Genomic DNA, 24,618 nt, shown 5'->3' on the forward strand with positions numbered 1-24,618 from the left:
GTTGGACATGTATTTCGTTGGGTTGTAACAATGCTGCGGCTCGTTCTACATCAGTTCCATATATAACTCTACTGCATTATCATTATACTTATATCGTAATGTGTGGTATATACTTGAGTGAGTTATCACTACTTATGCTACGAAGCAGTACTTTATTTGAGTAATCATATTGTGTACACCATATGAGCAGAGTTCACCGTTATAGTAACATTCACTGCACTTTGTCTCTTATCGTATGTTGTGTTGTGTATTTTTTGTGTCACTATTATCCCCCTTTAATCCTCGATCTATTCAGTGTACATAGGTTATAATGATTGCTATTGCTACCGGTTAGCGCTTATTGATACATTAGAGCAACAATCGTTTAATGCAACTAGCGCATTAGATACATTTAAACACCAATTATTAGGTACAGCAGTTAACCTCTACTAGTATTGATAGTAACCAGTATTTCATGCGTTATATATGCAATACTATTGGACAATTATCTTGCTTTATGTGAACTTAAAGTCTCGTTTTAATATTTTAATAAACAGTGTTGACAACTGGTTTAAGGTTGATCGCATCTATGTTGAAAGTTTCATTACATTCTAAGATTACTTGTGTACTTTATTGTTTTGTAAACATAACAGTTCAATATGTTGTCAATAGCTTTGTATATTTATCTATGCACATTCATACCTATTTTAGTATTGTGATGTTTTGGTACTATGTTAGGTTAACTGCGTACTTGTACTGCTATTATTGCCACATGTTTTATCTAATCCTTCTATGCCCTCCTTTTGAATGGCAATCAAAAACCGTAGGTTCTGTGATGGATACAGTTGTTAACACTCCACTGGATAAATAGCATTACCCCACTACAAGGGGACTGGTTTTCTATTATGTTATAATATATCGTTATTCACCATTCAACTCTGATAGATTTTAAAATTAACACAACAACATATGGGACCCCATCATCCCACACAACCCCCCTGACGCGTTTCGCCTGCTAAGGCCTTTGCTAAAGCCTTAGCAGGCAAAACGTGTCAGGGGGGTTGTGTGGGATGATGGGGTCCCATATGTTGTTGCTCAGTACACCATTTACAATGAATACACAAATGTTTGGTGTACAGATGTGCGCACACTGTATTGATTATTATTTTTATTGGTTTCCAGCATTTATAAATTTAGTTTATAATCACAGTTTTTTTTATGTGTTTAATATTTCAAAACAATAACTAGAAGAAATGACTATTAGCCTCTGTTTAAAATAACAAATTATGCTTACCTGATAATTTTCTTTTCTTCAGATAGAAAGAGTCCACATCTGCATTCATTACTTTTGGGAAATAAGAACCTGGCCACCAGGAGGAGGCAAAGACACCCCAGCCAAAAGGCTTAAATACTCCTCCCACTTCCCTCATCCCCCAGTCATTCTGCTGAGGAACAAGGAACAGTAGAAGAAATACCAGGGTGAAAAGGTGCCAGAAGAATAAAAAATAAGAGGACACTCCGCAGAAAAATTACGGGTGGGGAGCTGTGGACTCTTTCCATCTAAAGAAAAGAAAATTATCAGGTAAGCATAATTTAAGTTAATAAATGGAAAGAGTCCACAGCTGCATTCATTACTTTTGGGAAAACAATATACAAAGCGATAGAGGACAATGAATGCAAAAACGGGAGGGTACAATAGGCGGCCCATTCTGAGGGCACCATGCCTGAAAAACCAAAACCAAACCCTGCTTCGTCGGAGCCGGGTAAAAAAACTAGAAGGAAAAGGCCCCAAGGACACTGACTCGCAGATAGTCCGAAAGCCTAACTAGAGACCGCAAAGCAAACTCACTGAGCCAACACTCCTCCAGGAGAACCGTCGCCCACTAGTACAGTACCAAAATCCCCAGAAGGGAAGAGGACAAGGGTGAGCCAAAGAGATACCCAAAAGGTAGAGCAAGATCCAATAAAGGAAAAACCCTTTTCAAAGAAGGCTAACTCCACAGAGACCCAAAAGAATCCCCAGAACAAGGGGAGACGACACACAACCCCACAAGAAGCAACCAGGCATCATCAAGGAGAAGAAACATCTCCCAAACATCGTGCAACAGTACCGAAAGACAGCTAAAGACAAAGTCCTCAAAACGTCAGAACTCAGAGACTGAGCAAACAGAATAACAAGTAGCAAACTCAGAGAAGAAACATCTGAGTCTAGTAATACTTTGCCATCCGTAGGAAGACACGGAAAAAAACACTCTCTGTAAGGAAGAAGTGGCTATCCAGGCCGCCAAGCCTACTCAGAGATCTCAGAGAGGCATAGAACCTCTAAAAAAGAAGGTCCACTGACACCCCCAAGACCTGAGGATGAACAACAGATCTCAGATCCTGCACCTAGCCGGACCAGCCCAAGCAAAGACAGATCTGAAAGCAAGGGAACCGAAAGGAACCCCAAGACCAGCCCTCAAAAGGGCAGAAGAATGGACACAGCCACCTCAACCTAAAGACAATCGAGCAGGCGTTAGACCTAAGGAGATCTAGCAAAGCCACCCGAATAAAGTCTCAATGCAGAGCCAGCAGCTCCCTAGATGGACAGGAACAACTCAAAGAGCAGACCAATCCCCGAACCAGATAAACATCCTTTCCGATCTCCCAAACATGGGAGAGGCCCCTAAAAAGGGAACCACACCTCCGTAAGGAGTACAACAAGCCCCCGAAGAGAACTTTGAGAAATACCTGCCCATAAGACAGGAAGTCATAGGAAGAACCGAGAGGACACAAGGCCACGTCACTGACGAACACGGAAGAACCCCTTAAAACATCATCGTGCCAGCACACATACCAGGCGCAAAAGTAACAGCTGAGCAACCACAAACCTTTCTGTTTGCTAGGCAGGAAAGCCCACCATCAGATAACGTCAGTTGGCTATCCCAAGGGAACCATATCGTCTGGCACAAGACAAGCCCCAAGGAGTCCCGGCTCTCAGTAAATCTGGCCAAGTTGTAGAACAGAACAGCCAGAACAAGGGCTGAGCCCTAGTACCCCGGAAACTGGAACCCCCCTAGCCAGTCCTAGGATCATAAGGTCCAGTTATATCCCACTGCGGTATCCACAAAGAGAAAACGCTGAGTAAAAGCCTTGACAACCGGAAGATCAGGACAAGAAGCCTGGGCCCCACAAATGTTTAGATTAAACAATCTTTCAGGAACATAAATCCCTCGTCTGATATAAAAAAAACAGACCTCCTAGGGAAAAAATCCAGAATAACCCGGACAACACGAGCAAGAAGTCCTTGCAAGTCCCAAGCCAAAGGGAAGAGACCACCCCCTGCAAGAGCCCAACACTCCAAAGAGCCCGGGGGATAGAAGGAGACTAGAGCTAACAGGCGTCCAAGCCACCTTAACATGACTGTGCTTGAAAGTGCGACTAATCCCCCTTAAGGGACACAGGGCACTGCTCATTTTATCAACCTTGAAAGGAGGAAAGGCTGAGTAGACCTTGACAAGGATCGGACTAGCAACCCTTGGATTGCTACAGTACAGAGCATTAGTAGGCTGAGCCAGCTGTCCAGCTAGCCACGAGCTCCAGACACAATAGTGAGGACAAGTCACCCGAACAGAGCAACATCAAGCCTCCACATCACCTCAGAGGAACAGTAAAACATGGGTTTGGATGCCACCTGGATGGCAATACCAGAACCATATGAGTGGAAAACCACTAGGACCTCTTCTACCCCAAGAAGAGATGCAGAGCATTCCCAACACCGGGAAAGGACCCCTAACCAGAACCCAAAAGGACCTCACTGTCTAATGTCCCTAAAAAGGAACACCCAACTCCTGAAGGGAATCCAAGTCCCCTGAAGGTGACCCATCCACAAGGAGAAACTGACAATCCAAGAGGTCTCAATGAAGAAGAGAACCCCTAAAGGAACAAGTCCAAAAAGGACAATTTCCTAAAGCAACACCGCCCCGACCAGCAGAAAGAGGCGCTAAACCCTCTAATTTTCCCACCACATGGGAAGGAATACTCTAGGTTCCGAGGGTATTGGAAACAACAGAGAGTGACGCAGCAAAATTCACTGACCCGGTCACCAGAGACGGCTATTTAGGACTGAAACAATGCTGAGAGCCGCACGGACCCGCAAGTCCTCTTGAGAATGCTTAGCTGAAACTTGTAAGAACATAAATAATGTTAAGAGCACTCGGCACCCCAACCTGACCAGTAAAGTATAATAGGCGCCACGTGTCTGAATAAGCTGCAAGACAGAAGATATGAACCCAAGCAGGACCAGCCTGCAACCAGGGTCATAACTGCCAAGCTGGCTAAATCCGCCCTCAGAGAGGGAGGAAGAAAAACAGACAAACATGGGACTAACGTGTCCCAAACAACTTCTGTAGAAGTAAACAGCGAGTATCGATCCCAGAGATTTTTAAGTTCCCGCAGGAAACATAGTATGAAAAATAAAATTAAATTCATCCTAACCGGATAAAATAAAATAACAGGCAACCCGAGGGTTAACACCCAAGAAGAACAGACAGATCCGCAGGACCAGCCTATCAGAAACCCTGTTCTTTCAACAAAACTGGGAAGGATCTCGATAACAAGGCTTAAAGGAGATTACTTCATCCCCCCATTGTCTAACGAGGTGAGCCATTCGAAGGAGACTGATGAGTCCCATAACCAAGGATAGGGTCCCCAAACTCTTCCTCTTTTCTGTCCAATACATTTACTCACTGCACAGCACCAACTTTTCTGCTACAATAAATATGTAGACATGAACATGGTTTTATGTCAGCTAATATTAATATAAGAAAAGGCTGCCGGTGTGGTGCCACTGTATTTGTGTTGTAGTCAAGCTCAAAAATGTGTCTGAGTAAAACACGAAGGTGAGCCAGCCTATAACGAAAGGCACAACACTCAGGAACAGTTACACCAACAGGGAACTGCACATGCCCCCCTAGTGGCCAAGAGACCTGGAGCAATTGGGCACGATCACAATCACAAATAAACATCTGGACTTTGTAGACGAGCAAGCGCCAAAAGTATATAAAAGCGAAAACGTGCCACAACCTCCAGGATGAACAATCTACCCTCCGAGGAGGAAAACACATAACCTGGGTTACCCTTATGTGTAGTAGGGAGCGGTAGGGAACTTGCCTCCCAGAGGACAGGGCCCCCCGAGGCGGATGGCTCATCCCTCAGCAGTCCCTTGAATCCCCGAGCCCGAGGAACAAGGCGCTCTAGGACGGCCTAAAGAACATAACTGACTGACCTGAGTCAATGGGGTCAATTTGCATTCGTCACAGGACAAAGAATCTGAATCAGAGAGTGAAAAATCTCAACATCAGAATCCTCCATAAATGGATAAAGGATATCAAAAAAAGGACTATATATAAAACAATTGAAATGGCACCTGACACCCACAAAGGCTGGGGCACTCACCACCTCCTATAAACCAGACACCAGCAGACTAGAATTCTCTGTCGCCACACAGTGAGGAATGCGGAAATGGGAGACCAGAATGTAAACACGCCCGGTCACAAGGTGAACCATACAGTCCAAAAAAGCACGCCCAACCATAAGGATGCGTCACTTCGAAAGGCCATTATGTTACAAAAAGCCATGAGCCCAGTTAACACTACACATAAGCAGATTGAATCACATATGAAACATGATTAAACCCCCCCCCCTGTTCAATAATCCCCCTCAGAAGATATTAACCCTTGATTCCAAGATACTAAAGGAGTTCCTGTATACAGGAGACCCTGTATTTTTCATGTGAGTTCACAGGCACAAATGAGTTATAGTACATTTATGAAGAAGTAAAATGAAACAATCTTACTGGAATCTATGCCGTGGAACATGAACACGGCCCTTCAAGTGTGACGGATAGTAGCCTCGCCTCCGCCATGGACTTGAGTGAAGGAAGCAGGCAGCGAAGCGAAGTTAGACAACGCTGATTGCTTGTGGAGTTGTTAAAATGAGTCAGGATGGTTTCCAAGAAAGACTCTTCCTGCATCTCCGGACTCTAACTTTCATCCAAGCCCTCACTGAGAGACTGACAGGATTACTTAAAACTCCCATCCCATGTTGAAGAGTACTACTCTCCATAAGAGAAGAAAACAAACTTCTGACACTTCTCTGCCAACCTCCTGGGAGAAAAAATGACTGGGGGATGAGGGAAGTGGGAGGAGTATTTAAGCCTTTTGGCTGGGGTGTCTTTGCCTCCCCCTGGTGGCCAGGTTCTTATTTCCCAAAAGTAATGAATGTAGCTGTGGACTCTTTCCATTTATGAAGAAAATCTCTTTAAATCTTAAGTGTTGGACTAAATTCTCAGATTATTCGACCAACTAAAATGTGAGGCACACCCAATTTTAATAGAATTAATCTTGAAGACCACAAAATAGGATTATTTTGGAATAAATGACATTGGGCATTTAAATAGCTATTTTTAAATAAAATAAAAACCTTACATAGAAAAAGAAAAAAACATTCTGAATTTAAAAAAAATATTAGTTTCAGCTACCAAGTCATTATAAATAAGATGAACAGAAAAATGTTGCTTTGGAAAATAAAACTTTAGACAGTTAACATGAAATTACTGTATTTGTCACAAAAACTTAGTGCTAAAATATCACAACATTTACACTCAAATACAGAATCCAAATCAGTGCAAATTAAACAAGGAACACACACAGATATGTTGCAAAATATATACATATTTTTTTCCAATAACTATAACACAACTATTTTTAATATAAAAATGTACATTTCAGAAAACAAAATTGCCAGGTAGATTATCAGATACACCAATAAAACCCCATCTTCAAGATTAAACCACAAGTAAACATAAAACTTTGATATTCATTTTGAGGCATAAAATATTAAATCTAAATTGAACTGACATAATATTTTTTTTACACATTTATTAACAAAACCTTGGCACCATGGACAATGCTTAAGTAGTTCATATTAGAAGCTGAATGCTTTTTACTGTATTATATTCAGTTTGTTTGGAAATCAGCCATAAAACTGACATTAAAATTACCACATTCATTTTCAATATTCACAAAAAAGCAACACCTATTACTACTTCTAGATGGGCTGTAGTAAACCATGATAAATTATTAAAGAGCAACAACAGATATTCACTTTAGAGGATAAATCATCTTTTTTTCAAAATAATAGAGACAGGATGGCCCTCCCGCAAAAATCCCAAACTAAGCAAATATTTAAAGGTGAAATGCAATTAAAAAATAAATAATGTAGAAAATATTAAGTCTAACAAAGGGACCCATTCTGGTATCCTTTCTGAATTTGTGTTACAAATATGGTCACACATTTTTAATTGTAAAATTACTTTTGAATACATTTATCTAAAAATGTGCACAAAAAACATTTGGTTCTAGTAATTTTTTTTCCCCACTGAAAACAACTGATATCTATAAATGATCAGTAATTTTCCTTTATACATTACAATAGTAAAATCAGAAATGTATCTGACTATTTTATGAAGTATGCAGACTTAAGTAAAAAAAAAAAATAATTGGGGGGAAAAAAATGGCAAAGTAGTTTTCCACATTCCGCTATACAACATTTCTTAAAATAATTGATGCAAAGATGTGAATAGCCTTGTTTAATATTTTTGTGATAAAAAATAATTTTGCATGTAAAAAATGAATAACTTTTAATTCAGAAAAATCAAGACATTTTATCTCTAGAATTTAAATTATAAAATTGTATACTTACCTTTTATATAGCAAACTACTTTTATTTATAGACTGTTTTACAATAAATATAAAAAATTACATATATATACTTTATAAAAATCTAATTAAATCTATAAGTTGCATTCACAGAAAACATGCTTCAAGAGTATTACATCAGTTTTCCCTAGCTTATTTTGTTCCATTATATATATGTATACACACACACACATTTATCTTGGTAGTGAATGATAATTAGACAGAGAAATCAAATGTCCCATATATATTGCCTAAATATTTGGTGATTAGATATAGAAATCCTCTCTTTAAGAATGTGTTTACAAAAATAAAAAGTATATGTTCTATTTTTTATGACCTATTTTACTACCAATTTTATTGCACATTCAAACTTAAAAAAAAAAAAAAAAAAGTATCTATAACTCAGTCTCTATCACTTAATGATGATGTTATATGTATGATATTAAAGTGGTTAAATCCAATTGCTTCAATAATTCCAAAAGATATAGATATATATATATATATATATTGTCCATCTCCAAATATATAGTTTAAAAAGATTGAGCCACTATCTTCACTGAAAAAAATGATTCTGCAGATGCTTTTGCTTGTACTTAAAGGGACAGTCTAGTCAATATTAAACATTCATGATTCAGATAGGGCATGCAATTTTAAACAACTTTCCAGTTTACTTTTATAATCAAATTTGCTTTGTTCTCTTGGTATTCTTTGTTGAAAACTAAACCTAGGTAAGCTCAAATGCTAAATTTCTAAGCCCTTGAAGGCTGCCTCTTATCTCAGTGCATTGCGACAGTTATTTACAGCTAGACAGCGATAGTCCATGTGTGCCATATAGATAACATTGTGCTCACTCCCTTGTAGTTACTTATGAGTCAGCACAGATTGGCTAAAATGCAAGTTTGTAAAGAAAACTGAAATAAGGAGGTAGTCTGCAGAAGCTTAGATACAAGGTAATCAGAGGTAAAACGTATATTCATATAACTGTGTTAATTATGCAAAACTGGGAAATGGGTAATAAAGAGATTATCTATCTTTTTAAACAATAAAAAATAAACCTCAAGATGTGGATATGAAGATGTGAGATCTTTACACAGCTGTGATGACCTATAGCTAAATCCAGTAATGGCATCACTGTCCTTTAAAACACAATGTTTATAACAAATATTGTACTCTAGACATGATATACAATATTTTACTCTTTAATGTTTCTGTCTCTTCATTTGCTTACTTTGTTTTACACGGATTCTTTTAAATCATTTTCAGTAGACACAATATTGAAAAGCATAGACTAAATTATTAAAGAATAATGAAAGAGGATAGCAAACATATGTTTTCTTAATATTATGTTTTACATATTTAAGTATTATTTTTATTTAGCAGCAGAATGTTTAGCCATTTTTTATCCTTTCACGGTTCTTAACATGCACTTTTAGAATATGCCATATTTATATACATATACCTGTACTTTTTTAAATTCATGCCAAATAATTCAATTTAACTATGACAGTTACCACATCAAAAATAAAACTTTCAATTAAAAACTCACACTGAGCTAGAACATTATGCATTTTGAACAAATGGATATATATATATATATATATATATATATATTGTTGCAATATGAACTTGAATGTCATGTTTGCACCAAATAAGTGTACTTGAAAGATTGTTTTTCTACACAGACGTAAAATGTTTCATTTGTAATATCCCCGTAGAACACCCCAGATGTAATTTGTAAAATTAACTAGATTTTTAAATACAATATGAAATTATACATCTACAAATAACCACAAAACCTGCAACCTAAGCTGCCCGATAAAAATGCACATTTAGGCATAATATACAAGACAGCAATAATGCCTGAGTGTCTCAACCCCTAGACACCATAAGGATGTTCCATGCTATCCTTAAAAGCGCTGGCTTAAAACGCCTTTAAAACAGGATGGAACGGCCTTAGTTTTAAGGCGTCCTTCTCCCTCCTGCTTTAGCAAATAAAAAAATCTGACTGTGGGACGTGCCTAGCATCATAGGCAGTTCCCCATGAGTCAATCCCAGCATTGAAGTCATGTGATCACATCAAAGATCACATGATTTCCTTTTTAGAGCAAGAGTTTTCATTGAAACTTTGTTCCGATCTTCAACTCTTGCCCCGTCCTGAAGGGGTTAAATGTTCTGGACCTAACATACTCATACACCAAAACATCTGGTCAGGGGCTACCTGTTAAACGCTAAACTTTAAAATTTGTCTATTTAAAACAATAAACAAGTTTGATTCTATTCAATATGCATTACATATACTCATGTAACATCAGCAAGATTTAAAAAACAAACAAAAATAGTTATTTCATGTGATCCTTGGCACAATTGTTAGTGAAAATGTCTCCTCCAATATATTTACAATTAACGAAAAATATTAATTTGCTGTTGATCATTGCTTACAAATCAACTTGTGTTGCTACGTTTAAAAAACGTATTTCTATGAACTGTGGATTGGTACACAGTCTAAGACAGCTAAAAAATACATTTAGCATTCAATAAATAAACTATTACATTATGATCAATTAGATGGCAGAAACATTTTGTATATGAATCAGTTCTACATGTATGTAAAATATGTGATATACACCATTCCACTCAACGTTACCAGAGAGCCATTTAGCAGTTCACGTTGACGCAATACCACCCCCCATTTCTCACATTTTGCTTCATGTTTGCTACCGTTGTTCTGTCATTCATTTTGGAAGCCGTATTTATTACATTCGAGCATATAGAAGCTATTGTTTTACATGAAAAAGAATCACTTGATCTCATGCACTATACTCAGAACCTTTAAACAAAGGGACTGCATTGAGAAATACAGGGTTATTGCCCAGATAAGAATATATATTAACAAAACAACATTGAAAGAAAAAAATAAATTAAGTGGATTCTGCAGGAACAAACTGAGCCAAGCACTGCATAATACAGAGAAATAAAATACAGTTATATTGTGGAAGGATTTTTTCTTCTTCTCATTTATACGAGTCCTTTTCTAGACACAGCAGGTCGGTATCAGTTCTTTGTTTGTGGTCAGTACTTGCAGTGTTTCACTGTGAGGTTCTGATATTCAGTTTTTATTGCAGATCCTGCATTCTTAGCTTCCATTGTCATTAGATGTAACAGATTCTGTTTTTGTTTCTTTTGAGCTTCCGGATGTTTTCTTTTGCTTTTGTTTAGATTTCTTCAGCATGTGAACCTTGGATAAAATAGAGAACGTACAAATAAAAATGTTAAACGGCTGCTTAAACTTGAACACTAAAAAATTCTATATTGATTCAGATTTTTAAAAAAGTTCACATTTACTTTGTTCTCTTGGTATCTGTTGTTGAATAGCAGGTAGATAGGCTCAGGAACGTGCACGTGTTTGAAGCACTATTTGGAAGTAGTTTTGCAAGAATCATTTTAACAATGTTATACATTTGCAAGAGCACTAGGTGGCAGCAGTGTTTTCTCCCATAAAATTCTCCAGACACATGCATTATACCTACCTAGGCTTTTTAACAAAGAATACCATAAGAACAAGGCATATTTGATTATGGAAGTAAAATTATGAATTATGAATGATTATGAATCATGAAAGAAAAAAAAATATGATGGTTACAGAGACTGCAAGACATAACGTCTTATTATAAGTAGTAAAGGACAAAGCAGGTTAAATAAAGTGCACAGAAAACCCTTCTGCTGCCAGCTGTAAAGGAAAACAAGGGCACTAATTGTGTATTTTCACCATCATAAAAATATATTCATTTATCAGGTAAGCATACATTTTGTTATCTTTCATAAGATGTTGAGAGTCCACAAGATATCACATGAGGGATTTTATACCCATGTAGCGAAGTCCACGTGACCACCATGAAATAGGGGAGACAATACAGGTAAGGCAATTAAGGAAAAGCAGCCTCTAAAGAGGCACACATGTCAAAATGTCATACTTTAGTGACAAGGAAGACCAAGCAGTCTCCTTACATATCTGGTCTATGGTGGCCTCATTATGGAAGGCCCAAGAAGTAGAAACGGCTCTAGTGGAAAGAGCAGTAATGCAATCAGGAGGCCGCCTTAAAGGGATATGAAACCAAAAAATGTTTTTTGTTATTTAGACAGAACTTTAGGATTTAAGAAAAAAAAGTTTCCAATTTACTTCTATTATCAAATTTGCTTTGTTCCCATGATATTCTGTTTTCAAGAGATACCTAGGTAGGCATCTGGAGTACTACATGGCAGGAAATAGTGCTGCCATCTAGTGTTCTTTCAAATGGATAATATTCTTGTAAAACTGCTGCCATATAGTGCTCCAGAAATGGGCTGGCTCCTAAGCATATATCCCTGCTTTTCAACAACGAAGAAAAACAAACTATAAAGTTGTTTAAAATCGCATGCTCTGGCCTCTATTTAACAAGCCGTCTACTTTCCTGCATTCGCCGGCCCCAATACGCTCGCCTAACATCGCCGCCGCGGACCTGAATACGTTCACCAAATATATCAAGAAAGCTGTCAAAAAGCCGCGCACCAAGTACAGTGCGATGAGCAGCGACTGTTGTTAACTAACAGTCATCGATCTCGCTGCTCATCGGCTTATTCACAGCTTTCTTGCTAGCCTGTTACTAAGCACCCAAACTATACTATACAGTTATACCCCCTAAACCCCGGACCCCCCCGCAACTAAATAAATTTATTAACCCCTAAACCGCCGCTCCCGGACCCCGCGACAACTCTAATAAATATATTAAACCCTAAACCGCCGCTCCCGGGCCCCGCCGCAACTCTAATAAATATATTATATACCTATTAACCCCTAATCTGCGGCCCCCTATACCGCCACCACCTACATAAAGTTATTAACCCCTATCCTGCCGATCCCGGACCCCGCCGCAAATAAATAAATTGTTTAACCCCTAAACCGCCGCACCCAGAGCCCGCCGCCACCTACATTACATTTATTAACCCCTATCCTGCCCCCCCTACACCGCCGCCACTATATTAAATGAATTAACCCCTAAACCTAAGTCTAACCCTAAACCCCCCTAACAAATATAATTTAAATACATCTAAATAAAATTACTATTATTAACTAAATTATTCCTATTTAAAACTAAATACTATAAAATAAACCCTAAGATAGCTACAATATAACTAATAGTTACATTTGTATCTATCTTAGGGTTTATTTTTATTTTACAGGCAAGTTTGTATTTATTTTAACTAGGTACAATAGCTATTAAATAGTTATTAACTATTTAATAGCTACCTAGCTAAAATAAATACAAAATTACCTGTAAAATAAATCCTAACCTAAGTTACAATTACACCTAACACTACACTATCATTAAATAAATTAAATTAATTAAATACAATTACCTAAAATTAAATTAAAATAACTAAAATTAACTAAAGTACAAAAAAAACCCTCTAAATTACAGAAAATAAAAAAAAGAAGTTTAAACAAATTACACCTAATCTAAGCCCACTAATAAAATAAAAAAAAACCCCAAAATAATAAAATTCCCTACCCTAAACTAAATTACAAATAGCCCTTAAAAGAGCCTTTTGCAGGGCATTGCCCCAAAGTATTCAGCTATTTTACCTGTAAAAAAAAGAAATACACCCCCCCCCCAACATTAAAACCCACCACCCACACCCAACCTTACTCTAAAACCCACCCAATCCCCCCTTAAAAAAACCTAACACTACCCCATTGAAGATCACCCTACCTTGAGACATCTTCACCCAGCCGGGCACAAGTCTTCATCCGATCCGGCCAGAAGTCTTCATCGAATCCGGGCAGAAGTCTTCATTGAATCCGGGCAGAAGAGGTCCTCCAAGCGGCAGAAGTCTTCATCCAAGCAGCATCTTCTATCTTCAATCAACCGGAGCGGAGCGGGTCCATCTTCAATCCAGCCGACGCGGAGCCATCCTCTTCAAACGACGTCCTAGCACTGAATGAAGGTTCTTAAGTTTAAATGACGTCATCTAAGATGGCGTCCCGTGAATTCCGATTGGCTGATAGGATTTTATCAGCCAATCGGAATTAAGGTATTGGCTGATTGGAACAGCCAATAGAATGCAAGGTCAATCCTATTGGCTGATTGCATCAGCCAATCGGATTTTTCCTAACTTAATTCCGATTGGCTAATAGAATCCTATCAGCCAATCGGAATTCAAGGGACGCCATCTTGGATGACGTCATTTAAAGGAACCTTCATTCAGTGTTAGGACATCGTTTGAAGAGGATGGCTCTGCATCGGCTGGATTGAAGATGGACCTGCTCCGCTCCGGTTGATTGAAGATAGAAGATGCCGCTTGGATGAAGACTTCTGCTGCTTGGAGGACCTCTTCTGCCCGGATTCGATGAAGACTTCTGGCCGGATCGGATGAAGACTTGTGCCCGGCTGGGTGAAGACGTCTCAAGGTAGGGTGATCTTCAATGGGGTAGTGTTAGGTTTTTTTAAGGGGGGATTAGGTGGGTTTTAGAGTAAGGTTGGGTGTGGGTGGTGGGTTTTAATGTTGGGGAGGGTTGTATTTCTTTTTTTTACAGGTAAAAGAGCTGATTACTTTGGGAAATACAAAAAAGGATTAGACTGTGGGATAGGTAGGGAATGTAGCTCACCTTTTAAAACGTTATCCCAAAAGTTTCAAAGTAAATGTAATATAAGGTGGCGCAACTTAGCTTGCTATTCCCAAAGTATAAATATCAATAGTTATAATTGCTTAGACGTTGCGGGTCAATTATACACACCAATATCTGTATGCTCCTATTAGCAAATATATATATACACACAATGAAAAAATAAAATGCAATTTATTGTTTATATGATTTAAAAACATAAAATCTGCAATAAGCAAGATCGTCAAAACGTAACATATATATGTAAATTATAAAACTGGACACCGGTGTCTGTTAAAAATCAGTAAAAATAAAACTATCGTTTCTCGAATATATCCAAAATTATATAGATTGTTACTGTTAGAGTCCAAAAATGTAACAAAAATTGCCAACAATTCTAGATAAACTGCCTGCTTGAGGATATCAGAACTTAATTGTTATATGTAACAACTATAGTCTTAATCCAATACTTAAAAAGCTCTTGGGGTGTAGTATGGTGAGCAGGCTCTTAACAGCAAGTCATCATCACAAAAACCAAAGACCGGCAAAGAATTACTCAGCACAGAACGGAGTACACTACTTACCGGCACTTAAAGCATAATTCTCAACGGAGTGCTTTGGGAGAACCTTTCATCCCGGACTTACCACAAATAGTGTGTTCACACAGAAACACTATAAGGTAACATCGGGCAAACTTGCCTAAACAAATAATAACATTTTCTATTCATTGTATTCATAGCCATCTGGCTGATCGCCATACTACACCCCAAGAGCTTTTTAAGTATTGGATTAAGACTATATAGTTGTTACATATAACAATTAAGTTCTGATATCCTCAAGCAGGCAGTTTATCTAGAATTGTTGCCAATTTTTGTTAGTTACATTGTTGGACTCTAACAGTAACAATCTATATAATTTTGGATATATTCGAGAAACGATAGAGTTTTATTTTTATTGATTTTTGACAGTGTCTAGTTTTATAAATTACATATATATGTTATGTTTTGACGATCTTGCTTATTGCAGATTTTATGTTTTTAAATCATATAAACAATAAATTGCATTTTATTTTTTCATTGTGTGTATATATATATTTGCTAATAGGAGCATACAGATATTGGTGTGTATAACTGACCCGCAACGTCTAAGCAATTATAACTATTGATATTTACACTTTGGGAATAGCAAGCTAAGTTGCGCCACCTTGTATTACATTTACTGATTACTTTGGGCAATGCCCCGCAAAAGGCCCTTTTAAGGGCTATTTGTAATTTAGTTTAGGGAAGGGAATTTTATTATTTTGGGGGGCTTTTTTATTTTATTAGGGGGCTTAGATTAGGTGTAATTAGTTTAAACTTCTTTTTTTATTTTCTGTAATTTAGAGGTTTTTTTTTTGTACTTTAGTTAATTTTAGTTATTTTAATTTAATTGTAGATAATTGTATTTAATTAATTTAATTTATTTAATGATAGTGTAGTGTTAGGTGTAATTGTAACTTAGGTTAGGATTTATTTTACAGGTCATTTTGTATTTATTTTAGCTAGGTAGCTATTAAATAGTTAATAACTATTTAATAGCTATTGTACCTAGTTAAAATAAATACAAAGTTGCCTGTAAAATAAAAATAAACCCTAAAAAAGCTACAATGTAACTATTAGTTACATTGTAGCTATCTTAGGGTTTATTTTATAGGTAAGTATTTAGTTTTAAATAGGATTAATTTATTTAATTATAGGAATATTTATTTAGATTAATTTAAATAATATTTAAGTTAGGGGGGTGTTAGGGATAGGGTTAGACTTAGGTTTAGGGGTTAAATAATTTAATATAGTGGCGGCGGTGTGGGGAGGGGCAGGATAGGGGTTAATAAATGTAATGTAGGTGGCGGCGGGCTCCGGGAGCGGCGGTTTAGGGGTTAAACAATTATTTTATTTGCGGCGGGGTCCGGGATCGGCAGGATAGGGGTTAATAACTTTATATAGGGGGTGGCAGATTATGGGTTAATAGGTACAATGTAGGTGGCAGCGGGGTCCGGGAGCGGCGGTTCAGGGGTTAAACATTTTATTTAGTTGCGGCGGGGTCCGGGAGCGGTGATTTAGGGGTTAATACGTATAATGTAGGTGGCGGCGGTGTCAAGGCGGCGGTTTAGGGGTTAATAAGTATAAAGTAGGTGGCGGCGGTGTAGGGGGGGCAGATTAGGGGTGTTTAGACTCGGGGTACATGTTAGGGTGTTAGGTGCAGACACTTCCCATAGAAATCAATGGGATATCGGGCAGCAGCGAACATGAGCTCTCGCTGCTGTCAGACTCCCATTGATTCCTATGGGATCCGCCGCCTCCAGGGCGGCGGATTGAACACCAGGTACGCTGGGCCGGAATAGTGGCGAGCGTACCTGGTTGTTCTTTGATAACTTCCAAAAGTAGTCATATTGTGCCGAACTTGCGTTCGGAACATCTGGAGTGACATAACCATCGATCTGTGTCGGACTGAGTCCGGCGGATCGTAAATTATGTCACTAGATTCTACTTTTGCCGGTCTGTAGGGCTTGATAACTACAGCGAATCAGCGGAATTCCAGCGTATTTGCGGTTGACAGCTTGATAAATAGAGGCCTCTATCTGAATCATGAAATACATTTTTTTTATTTCATATCCCTTGAAGCTAAGCAGCTAAAGTAAAGTAACTGCTGTAGCTTTGTGACCCAGAGAAATGGACGAACAAGGGAGAAGAGAGTCTAAAGGTTTACATGGCTACCACATAGAACTTAAAAGGGTATAAAACAGTCTGCTTCATTATTGTAATAAAGAAAAAAAAACTCAGCAGTGGGGTATATTTAATAGAAATCATTTTAAAAGGATTTTACCTTTTTTTTTTACTTCATTTGTGCAGGCTCCTTTACTTGCTGCCACTGCCCCAAAAAGGGGGCTGGAGTCTCTACAGGAAGTCTTATCTAGGAATACATCTTTTAGAGTAACTTGAGCTGGCTTAGTGAATGCACGTCTGCTCTCTTCTGCCTGAGGGCAGTGGCTACACTGAGAATGTATAAGTATTAATTTTGCAAGAAACTAACGGCTAGATTTAGAGTTTTGTCGGTAAAGACCCGCGTAGCTAACTCAGCTTTTTTTCCCAACGCACCCTTAAGACAACGCTGGTATTTAGAGTTGTCTGAAGGGCTGCGTTAGGCTCCAAAAAGGGTGCGTTGAGCCGAATGAACCGCCACTTCAACCCTCAATACCAGCGTTGCTTACGGTAGCAGTAAGCTGGCAAAACGTGCTCATGCACGATTCCCCCATAGGAAACAATGGGGCAGTTTGGGATGAAAAAAAACCTAACACCTGCAAAAAAGCAGCGTTAAGCTCCCAACGCAGCCCCATTGTTTCCTATGGGGAAACACTTTCTAAGTCTGCACCTAACACCCTAACATGAACCCTGAGTCTAAACACCCCTAACCTTACACTCATTAACCCCTAATCTGCCGCCCCCGCTATCGCTGACACCTGCATTATATTATTAACCCCTAATCTGCCGCTCCAGACAATGCCACAACCTACATTATACCTATGTACCCCTAATCTGCTGCCCCTAACACCGCCGACCCCTATATTATATTTATTAACCCCTAATCTGCCCCCCCAACGTCGCCGCTACCTTACCTACACTTATTAACCCCTAATCTGCCGACCGGACCTCACCGCTACTCTAATAAAGTTATTAACCCCTAAACCGCCGCACTCCCGCCTCGCAAACACTATAATAAATAGTATTAACCCCTAATCTGCCCCCCCCATGTCGCCGCTACCTTACCTACACTTATTAACCCCTAATCTGCCGACCGGACCTCGCCGATACTATAATAAAGTTATTAACCCCTAAACCGCCGCACTCCCGCCTCACAAACACTATAATAAATAGTATTAACCCCTAATCTGCCCCCCCCCCCCAACGTCGCCGCCACCTAACTTCAAGTATTAACCCCTAATCTGCCGACCGGACCTCACCGCTACTCTAATAAATGTATTAACCCCTAAAGCTAAGTCTAACCCTAACACCCCCCTAAATTAAATATAATTTTAATCTAACAAAATAAATTAAATCTTATTAACTAAAGTATTCCTATTTAAAACTAAATACTTACCTGTAAAATAAACCCTAATATAGCTACAATATAACGAATAATTATATTGTAGCTATTTTAGGATTTATATTCATTTTACAGGCAACTTTGTATTTATTTTAACTAGGTACAATAGCTATTAAATAGTTATTAACTTTTTAATAGCTACCTAGTTAAAATAATTACAAAATGACCTGTAAAATAAATCCTAACCTAAGTTACAATTAAACCTAACACTACACTATCAATAAATTAATTAAATAAATTACCTACAATTACATACAATTAAATAAACTAAACTAAATTACAAAAAAAAGATTACAAGAATATTAGGCTAATTACACCTACTCTAAGCCCCCTAATAAAATAAAAAAGCCCCCCAAAATAATAAAGGTCCCTACCCTATTCTAAATTAAAAAGTAACCAGCTCTTTTACCAGCCCTTAAAAGGGCTTTTTGCGGGGCATGCCCCTAAGTAATCAGCTCTTTTGCCTGTAAAAAAAAATACAACCCCCCCAACATTAAAACCCACCACCCACATACCCCTACTCTAACCCAAACCCCCCTTAAATAAACCTAACACTGCCCCCCTGAAGATCTCCCTACCTTGAGTCGTGTTCACCCAGCCGGGCACCGATGGACCAAAAGAGGACATCCGGAGCGGCAGACGTCTTCATCCTATCCGGGCAGAAGAGGACATCCGGACCGGCAGACATCTTCATCCAAGCGGCATCTTCTATCTTCATCCTTCCGGAGCGGAGCCGAGCCATCTTCTTCCAGCCGACGTGGATCCATCCTCTTCAACCGACACCTACCGAATGAAGGTTCCTTTAAATGACGTCATCCAAGATGGCATCCCTCGAATTCCGATTGGCTGATAGGATTCTATCAGCCAATCGGAATTAAGGTAGGAAAAATCTGATTCAAGTTCAATCCGATTGGCTGATTTAATCAGCCAATCAGATTGAGCTCGCATTCTATTGGCTGTTCCGATCAGCCAATAGAATGCAAGCTCAATCTGATTGGCTGATTTAATCAGCCAATCAGATTTTTCCAACCTTCATTCTGATTGGCTGATAGAATCCTATCAGCCAATCGGAATTCGAGGGACGCCATCTTGGATGACGTCATTTAAAGGAACCTTCATTCGGCGAGTAGGCGTCGGTTGAAGAGGATGGATCCGCGTCCGCTGGAAGAAGATGGCTCCGCTCCGGATGGATGAAGATAGAAGATGCCGCTTGAATGAAGACTTCTGCCGCTCCGGATGTCCACTTTTGGTCCATCGGTGCCCGGCTGGGTGAACACGACTCAAGGTAGGGAGATCTTCAGGGGAGTAGTGTTAGGTTTATTTAAGGGGGGTTTGGGTGGGTTAGAGTAGGGGTATGTGGGTGGTGGGTTTTAATGTTGGGGGGGGTTGTATTTTTTTTTTTTTTACAGGCAAAAGAGCTGATTACTTAGGGGCATGCCCCGCAAAAAGCCCTTTTAAGGGCTGGTAAAAGAGCTGGTTACTTTTTAATTTAGAATAGGGTAGGGACCTTTATTATTTTGGGGGGCTTTTTTATTTTATTAGGGGGATTAGAGTAGGTGTAATTAGCCTAATATTCTTGTAATCTTTTTTTATTTTTTGCAATTTAGTGTTTGTTTGTTTTTTGTAATTTAGTTTAGTTTATTTAATTGTATGTAATTGTAGGTAATTTATTTAATTAATTTATTGATAGTGTAGTGTTAGGTTTAATTGTAATTTAGGTTAGGATTTATTTTACAGGTAATTTTGTAATTATTTTAACTAGGTAGCTATTAAATAGTTAATAACTATTTAATAGCTATTGTACCTAGTTAAAATAAATACAAAGTTGCCTGTAAAATAAATATAAATCCTAAAATAGCTACAATATAATTATTTGTTATATTGCAGCTATATTAGGGTTTATTTTACAGGTTAGTATTTAGCTTTAAATAGGAATACTTTAGTTAATAAGATTTAATTTATTTTGTTAGATTAAAATTATATTTAATTTAGGGGGGTATTAGGGTTAGACTTAGCTTTAGGGGTTAATAACTTTATTAGAGTAGCGGTGAAGTCCGGTTGGCAGATAGGGGGTTAATACTTGAAGTTAGGTGGCGGCGATGTTAGGGAGGGCAGATTAGGAGTTAATACTATTTATTATAGTGTTTGCGAGGCGGGAGTGCGGCGGTTTAGGGGTTAATACATTTATTATAGTGGCGGCGAGGTCCGGTCGGCAGATTAGGGGTTAATAAGTGTAATTAGTTAGCGACGACGTTGGGGGGGGGGGCAGATTAGAGGTTAATAAATATTATGTAGGTGTCGGCGATGTTAGGGGCAGCAGATTAGGGGTTCATAGGGATAATGTAGGTGGCGGCGGTGTGCGGTCGGCAGATTAGGGGTTAAAAATATTTATTATAGTGGCGGCGATGTGGGGGGACCTCGGTTTAGGGGTACATAGGTAGTTTATGGGTGTTAGTGTACTTTAGAGCACTGTACTTAAGAGCTTTATAAACCGGCGTTAACCCATAAAGCTCTTAACTACTGACTTTTTTCTGCAGCTGGAGTCTTGTCGGTAGAGGGTCTACTGCTCACTTCAGCCAAGACTCTAAATACCGGCGTTAGGAATATCCCATTGAAAAGATAGGATACGCAATTGGCGTAAGGGGATCTGCGGTATGGAAAAGTCGCGGCTTGAAAATGAGCGTTAGACCCTTTCCTGCCTGACTCTAAATACCAGCGGGCGGCCAAAAGCAGCATTAGGACCCCTTAATGCTGCTTTTGACGGGTAACGCAGAACTCTAAATCTAGGCGTAAGTATATTGTTTTCTGTTTTTAACATAATCTATTTCTTTTATGCTTACTTTGATTTATCAGATTTGTTTTTACTAAAGGAGCACCTATCCCTATAACAGTTACCAGATCAACGTTGTGAAGATGTTGCTCTTTTGAGTTTTTAGGAGCCCAGCACAAGAAAGGAACTACAATATCATGTTTAATAGTATTTGCAGATACAAACTTAGTAAGTCAACAATAACTTGTTTGTAGCAAAGCCTTATCCTGATTAAAAAAAAAAAAAAAGAGGCTTGCAAAGACAAATCAAAAAGTTTAGAAACCCTTGTTGCAGACAAAAGTGGAAAGCACCTTCCAGGACAAAAGCTGAGGGTCCATCCCTTGCATGGGTTCAAATGGAGGGGGGCTTGAAGAACCCTCAAAACCAGATTAAGGCTCCAAGGAGGAATAACTGGTCAAATTACCAGCTTAATTCCAATCAAGCCTGAACATCAGGAATTTTGGAAATCTTGTGGTACAGAACATATACGTATATAATCTGACCCTTAAGAGAACTGTCTGATAAACCCTTCTCCAGACTGTCCTGAAGAAACTCCAGAACTCTAGGAATTTAAAAAGAATTCCAATGGTATTCTTTTTTTAGTGCACCAGGCCCAAAACATACCTTATGATAGATATGCCTGATAATAGGCTTTCTGGACCCTCAATTACATTAATCGGATAACCTTCTGTTAGCCAAAAAAATTATTTTATGAATCAGATAGAGCATATAATTTTAAGCAAATTTCCAATTTACTTCTATTATCTAATTTGCTTTGTTTTCTTGGTAACCTTGGTTGAAAAGCATACATAGGTAGGCTCAGGATCCGGGAGCTAGCTGCTGATTGGTGGCTGCACATATATGCCTCTTGTCATTGGCTTACTGATGTGATCAGCTAGGTCCCAGTAGCACATTGGTGCTCCTTCAACAAAGGAATTTAAGCTAAATTAATAATAGAAAGTTGTTTAAAAAGTATGCTCTATCTGAAAAATGGTTTGTTTCATGTTTAAGTGTTCATTCGTCAAGCCATCAAAGCTAGAGTTTTGAGGTCCTGATGAAAAAAGGTCTCTTCTGAGAGGGAGCCACCAAGGCGGGCAAGAGGTCATTTGAATCAGGTCCACATACCAAGTCCTGCAAAGCCAAAATGGAGCAGTCATAATCACTAATGCATGTTTTTGCTATCACTCAAATGAAGGAAGACAAATGGACAGATAATGTATATTAGACTGAAAGACCAGGGAACTATTAGGGCATTTAACAGATCTACTTTAGGATCCCGAAACTTGGCACACTTATGGGGTCACTTGTGATCCAGTCAAGAAGCCATGAGATCTATGACCAGCAAACCCCATTTCCTCGCTATCTGGTAGAACACCTCCTGGTTCAAAAACCTCTCTCCCGGGTGAAGGTGTTGACAAATGAAAATCTACAGCACCAATTGTTCACTCTCAGAATGTGAATGACCAAAATCAAGCAATGATGGCATTTCACCATTTGGGATACTTCCCTCATCACTAGGGATCATTTACATGATTAATGTAAACTACTGATGTAACATTGTCTGACTGAAATTGGATAAAAGATTCTTGCCTGAGGCTGGGTTAACTCTGTAGAGCTATGAAGATTGCCCAGAGTTTCAGGATATTAATTGGTATCTTCGCCTCCCGAGGAGATCAAACTCCCTGCGCTTTAACAGTCCCCCAAATCACCCCCAACCTCATAGGTAGACCTCTGCTGTGATCACAGTTCTCACTGGCCGAAGGAAGAATGCCCACTGGACAAAGGATTGGTGATTCTGCCTCCGTGCTAGGGACTAGTTTGTCTCTTGATCTAGTAAGATCCTTTGAGACAGTTCCCATTATATTACCAAAGTAGAGAAAAATGCAGAAATTGACAGCTTCATAGTATTGAGCAACTGAAGGAAGCAGTGTGCTGAAGTCAAGTAAATGCCCATTGTAGTTTGTCCCTGCTTTGATCTGTCAAAGACAGGAACATAGACACTGAGTATATGATTGCATATAAGAAGCACATAGAGTTGAAGGTGTCAAAGAACTGTTTGGCAGATTGATACTCCAAACATAACTGCAAAGCTGTTAAAGGACAGCTTCTGTGTAATTCACAGCTTGCTGAAGAGAGGACACCGGCATTAGAATGTTGTCTATATGGGGAGCTACTGAGATTCCTTGAGCTCGTACCACCATTACCAGGACCATAGTAAATATCCTTGGGACTGTGGCAAGACCAAATGGAAGAGCTACAAACTAGTAATGCCGGTCTAGAAAGGTAAACCTTGGAAACTTTCTATGTTCCCTGTGAATGGGAATATGCAAATATAAGTGGATGGTAGATATATGTTTACCATTCTGCAGAAGAATAGTAAAAATAATTTCCATCTTGAAAGTTGGAACTTTCAGAAATGTATTTAGCATTTTGAAAATCAGCATAGATTTAAATGTATCCTCTTTATTTGGAACAATAAAGATGTTGGAATAGAAACTTTGAGTCTGTTCTAATACATGAAGTAGGATAAAAAAATATTAAATCTGCTACACAAGTCACAAAGGCCTTGGCCTATAATGAATTTCTGGCAACTCGAGACAGTAGTAATCTCCCATTGGGAGGATGACATTAAAAAACCTGATTCAGTACACCCGAGATATAATTTCACATACAAATGTCTGCAATAGATCTCTCCAAAGCCTCCCTAAACAGTTTTAATCTGCCGCCTACCAGAAATTTGTCTGGAGTGGGGGTTGCACTAATGTCATACCAGACATTAGACCATGCCATATGAGCTGAGTAAGAGCTAGTTTGTTGGGAAGGCCTGTTTTTACTCTTGGACTTTTTGTCCTGAGGTAAAAAACATAATTTATGTAAGAACTTACCTGATAAATTCATTTCTTTCATATTAACAAGAGTCCATGAGCTAGTGACGTATGGGATATACATTCCTACCAGGAGGGGCAAAGTTTCCCAAACCTTAAAATGCCTATAAATACACCCCTCACCACACCCACAAATCAGTTTAACGAATAGCCAAGAAGTGGGGTGATAAGAAAAAAGTGCGAAGCATATAAAATAAGGAATTGGAATAATTGTGCTTTATACAAAAAATCATAACCACCACAAAAAAGGGTGGGCCTCATGGACTCTTGTTAATATGAAAGAAATGAATTTATCAGGTAAGTTCTTACATAAATTATGTTTTCTTTCATGTAATTAACAAGAGTCCATGAGCTAGTGACGTATGGGATAATGAATACCCAAGATGTGGATCTTTCCACACAAGAGTCACTAGAGAGGGAGGGATA

At 38.6% G+C, this 24,618-nt stretch overlaps 1 protein-coding gene across 1 annotated transcript in view; it reads right to left on the reverse strand.

Annotated features, from left to right (window-relative positions):
* Nucleotides 1-6,560: 6,560 nt before the first annotated feature.
* The window catches only part of DGKQ (diacylglycerol kinase theta), a 539,130-nt gene continuing 521,072 nt past the window's right edge, over nt 6,561-24,618 (reverse strand). Inside the window, exon 23 of the mRNA XM_053702740.1 lies at nt 6,561-10,953. Within this exon, the coding sequence (XP_053558715.1) occupies nt 10,852-10,953 (102 nt within the window). The 3' untranslated portion in view covers nt 6,561-10,851. The remainder of the gene's footprint in view (nt 10,954-24,618) is intronic.

This window comes from Bombina bombina, chromosome 2, assembly GCF_027579735.1.
Source record: "Bombina bombina isolate aBomBom1 chromosome 2, aBomBom1.pri, whole genome shotgun sequence".
Classification (NCBI taxonomy): Eukaryota; Metazoa; Chordata; class Amphibia; order Anura; family Bombinatoridae; genus Bombina; species Bombina bombina.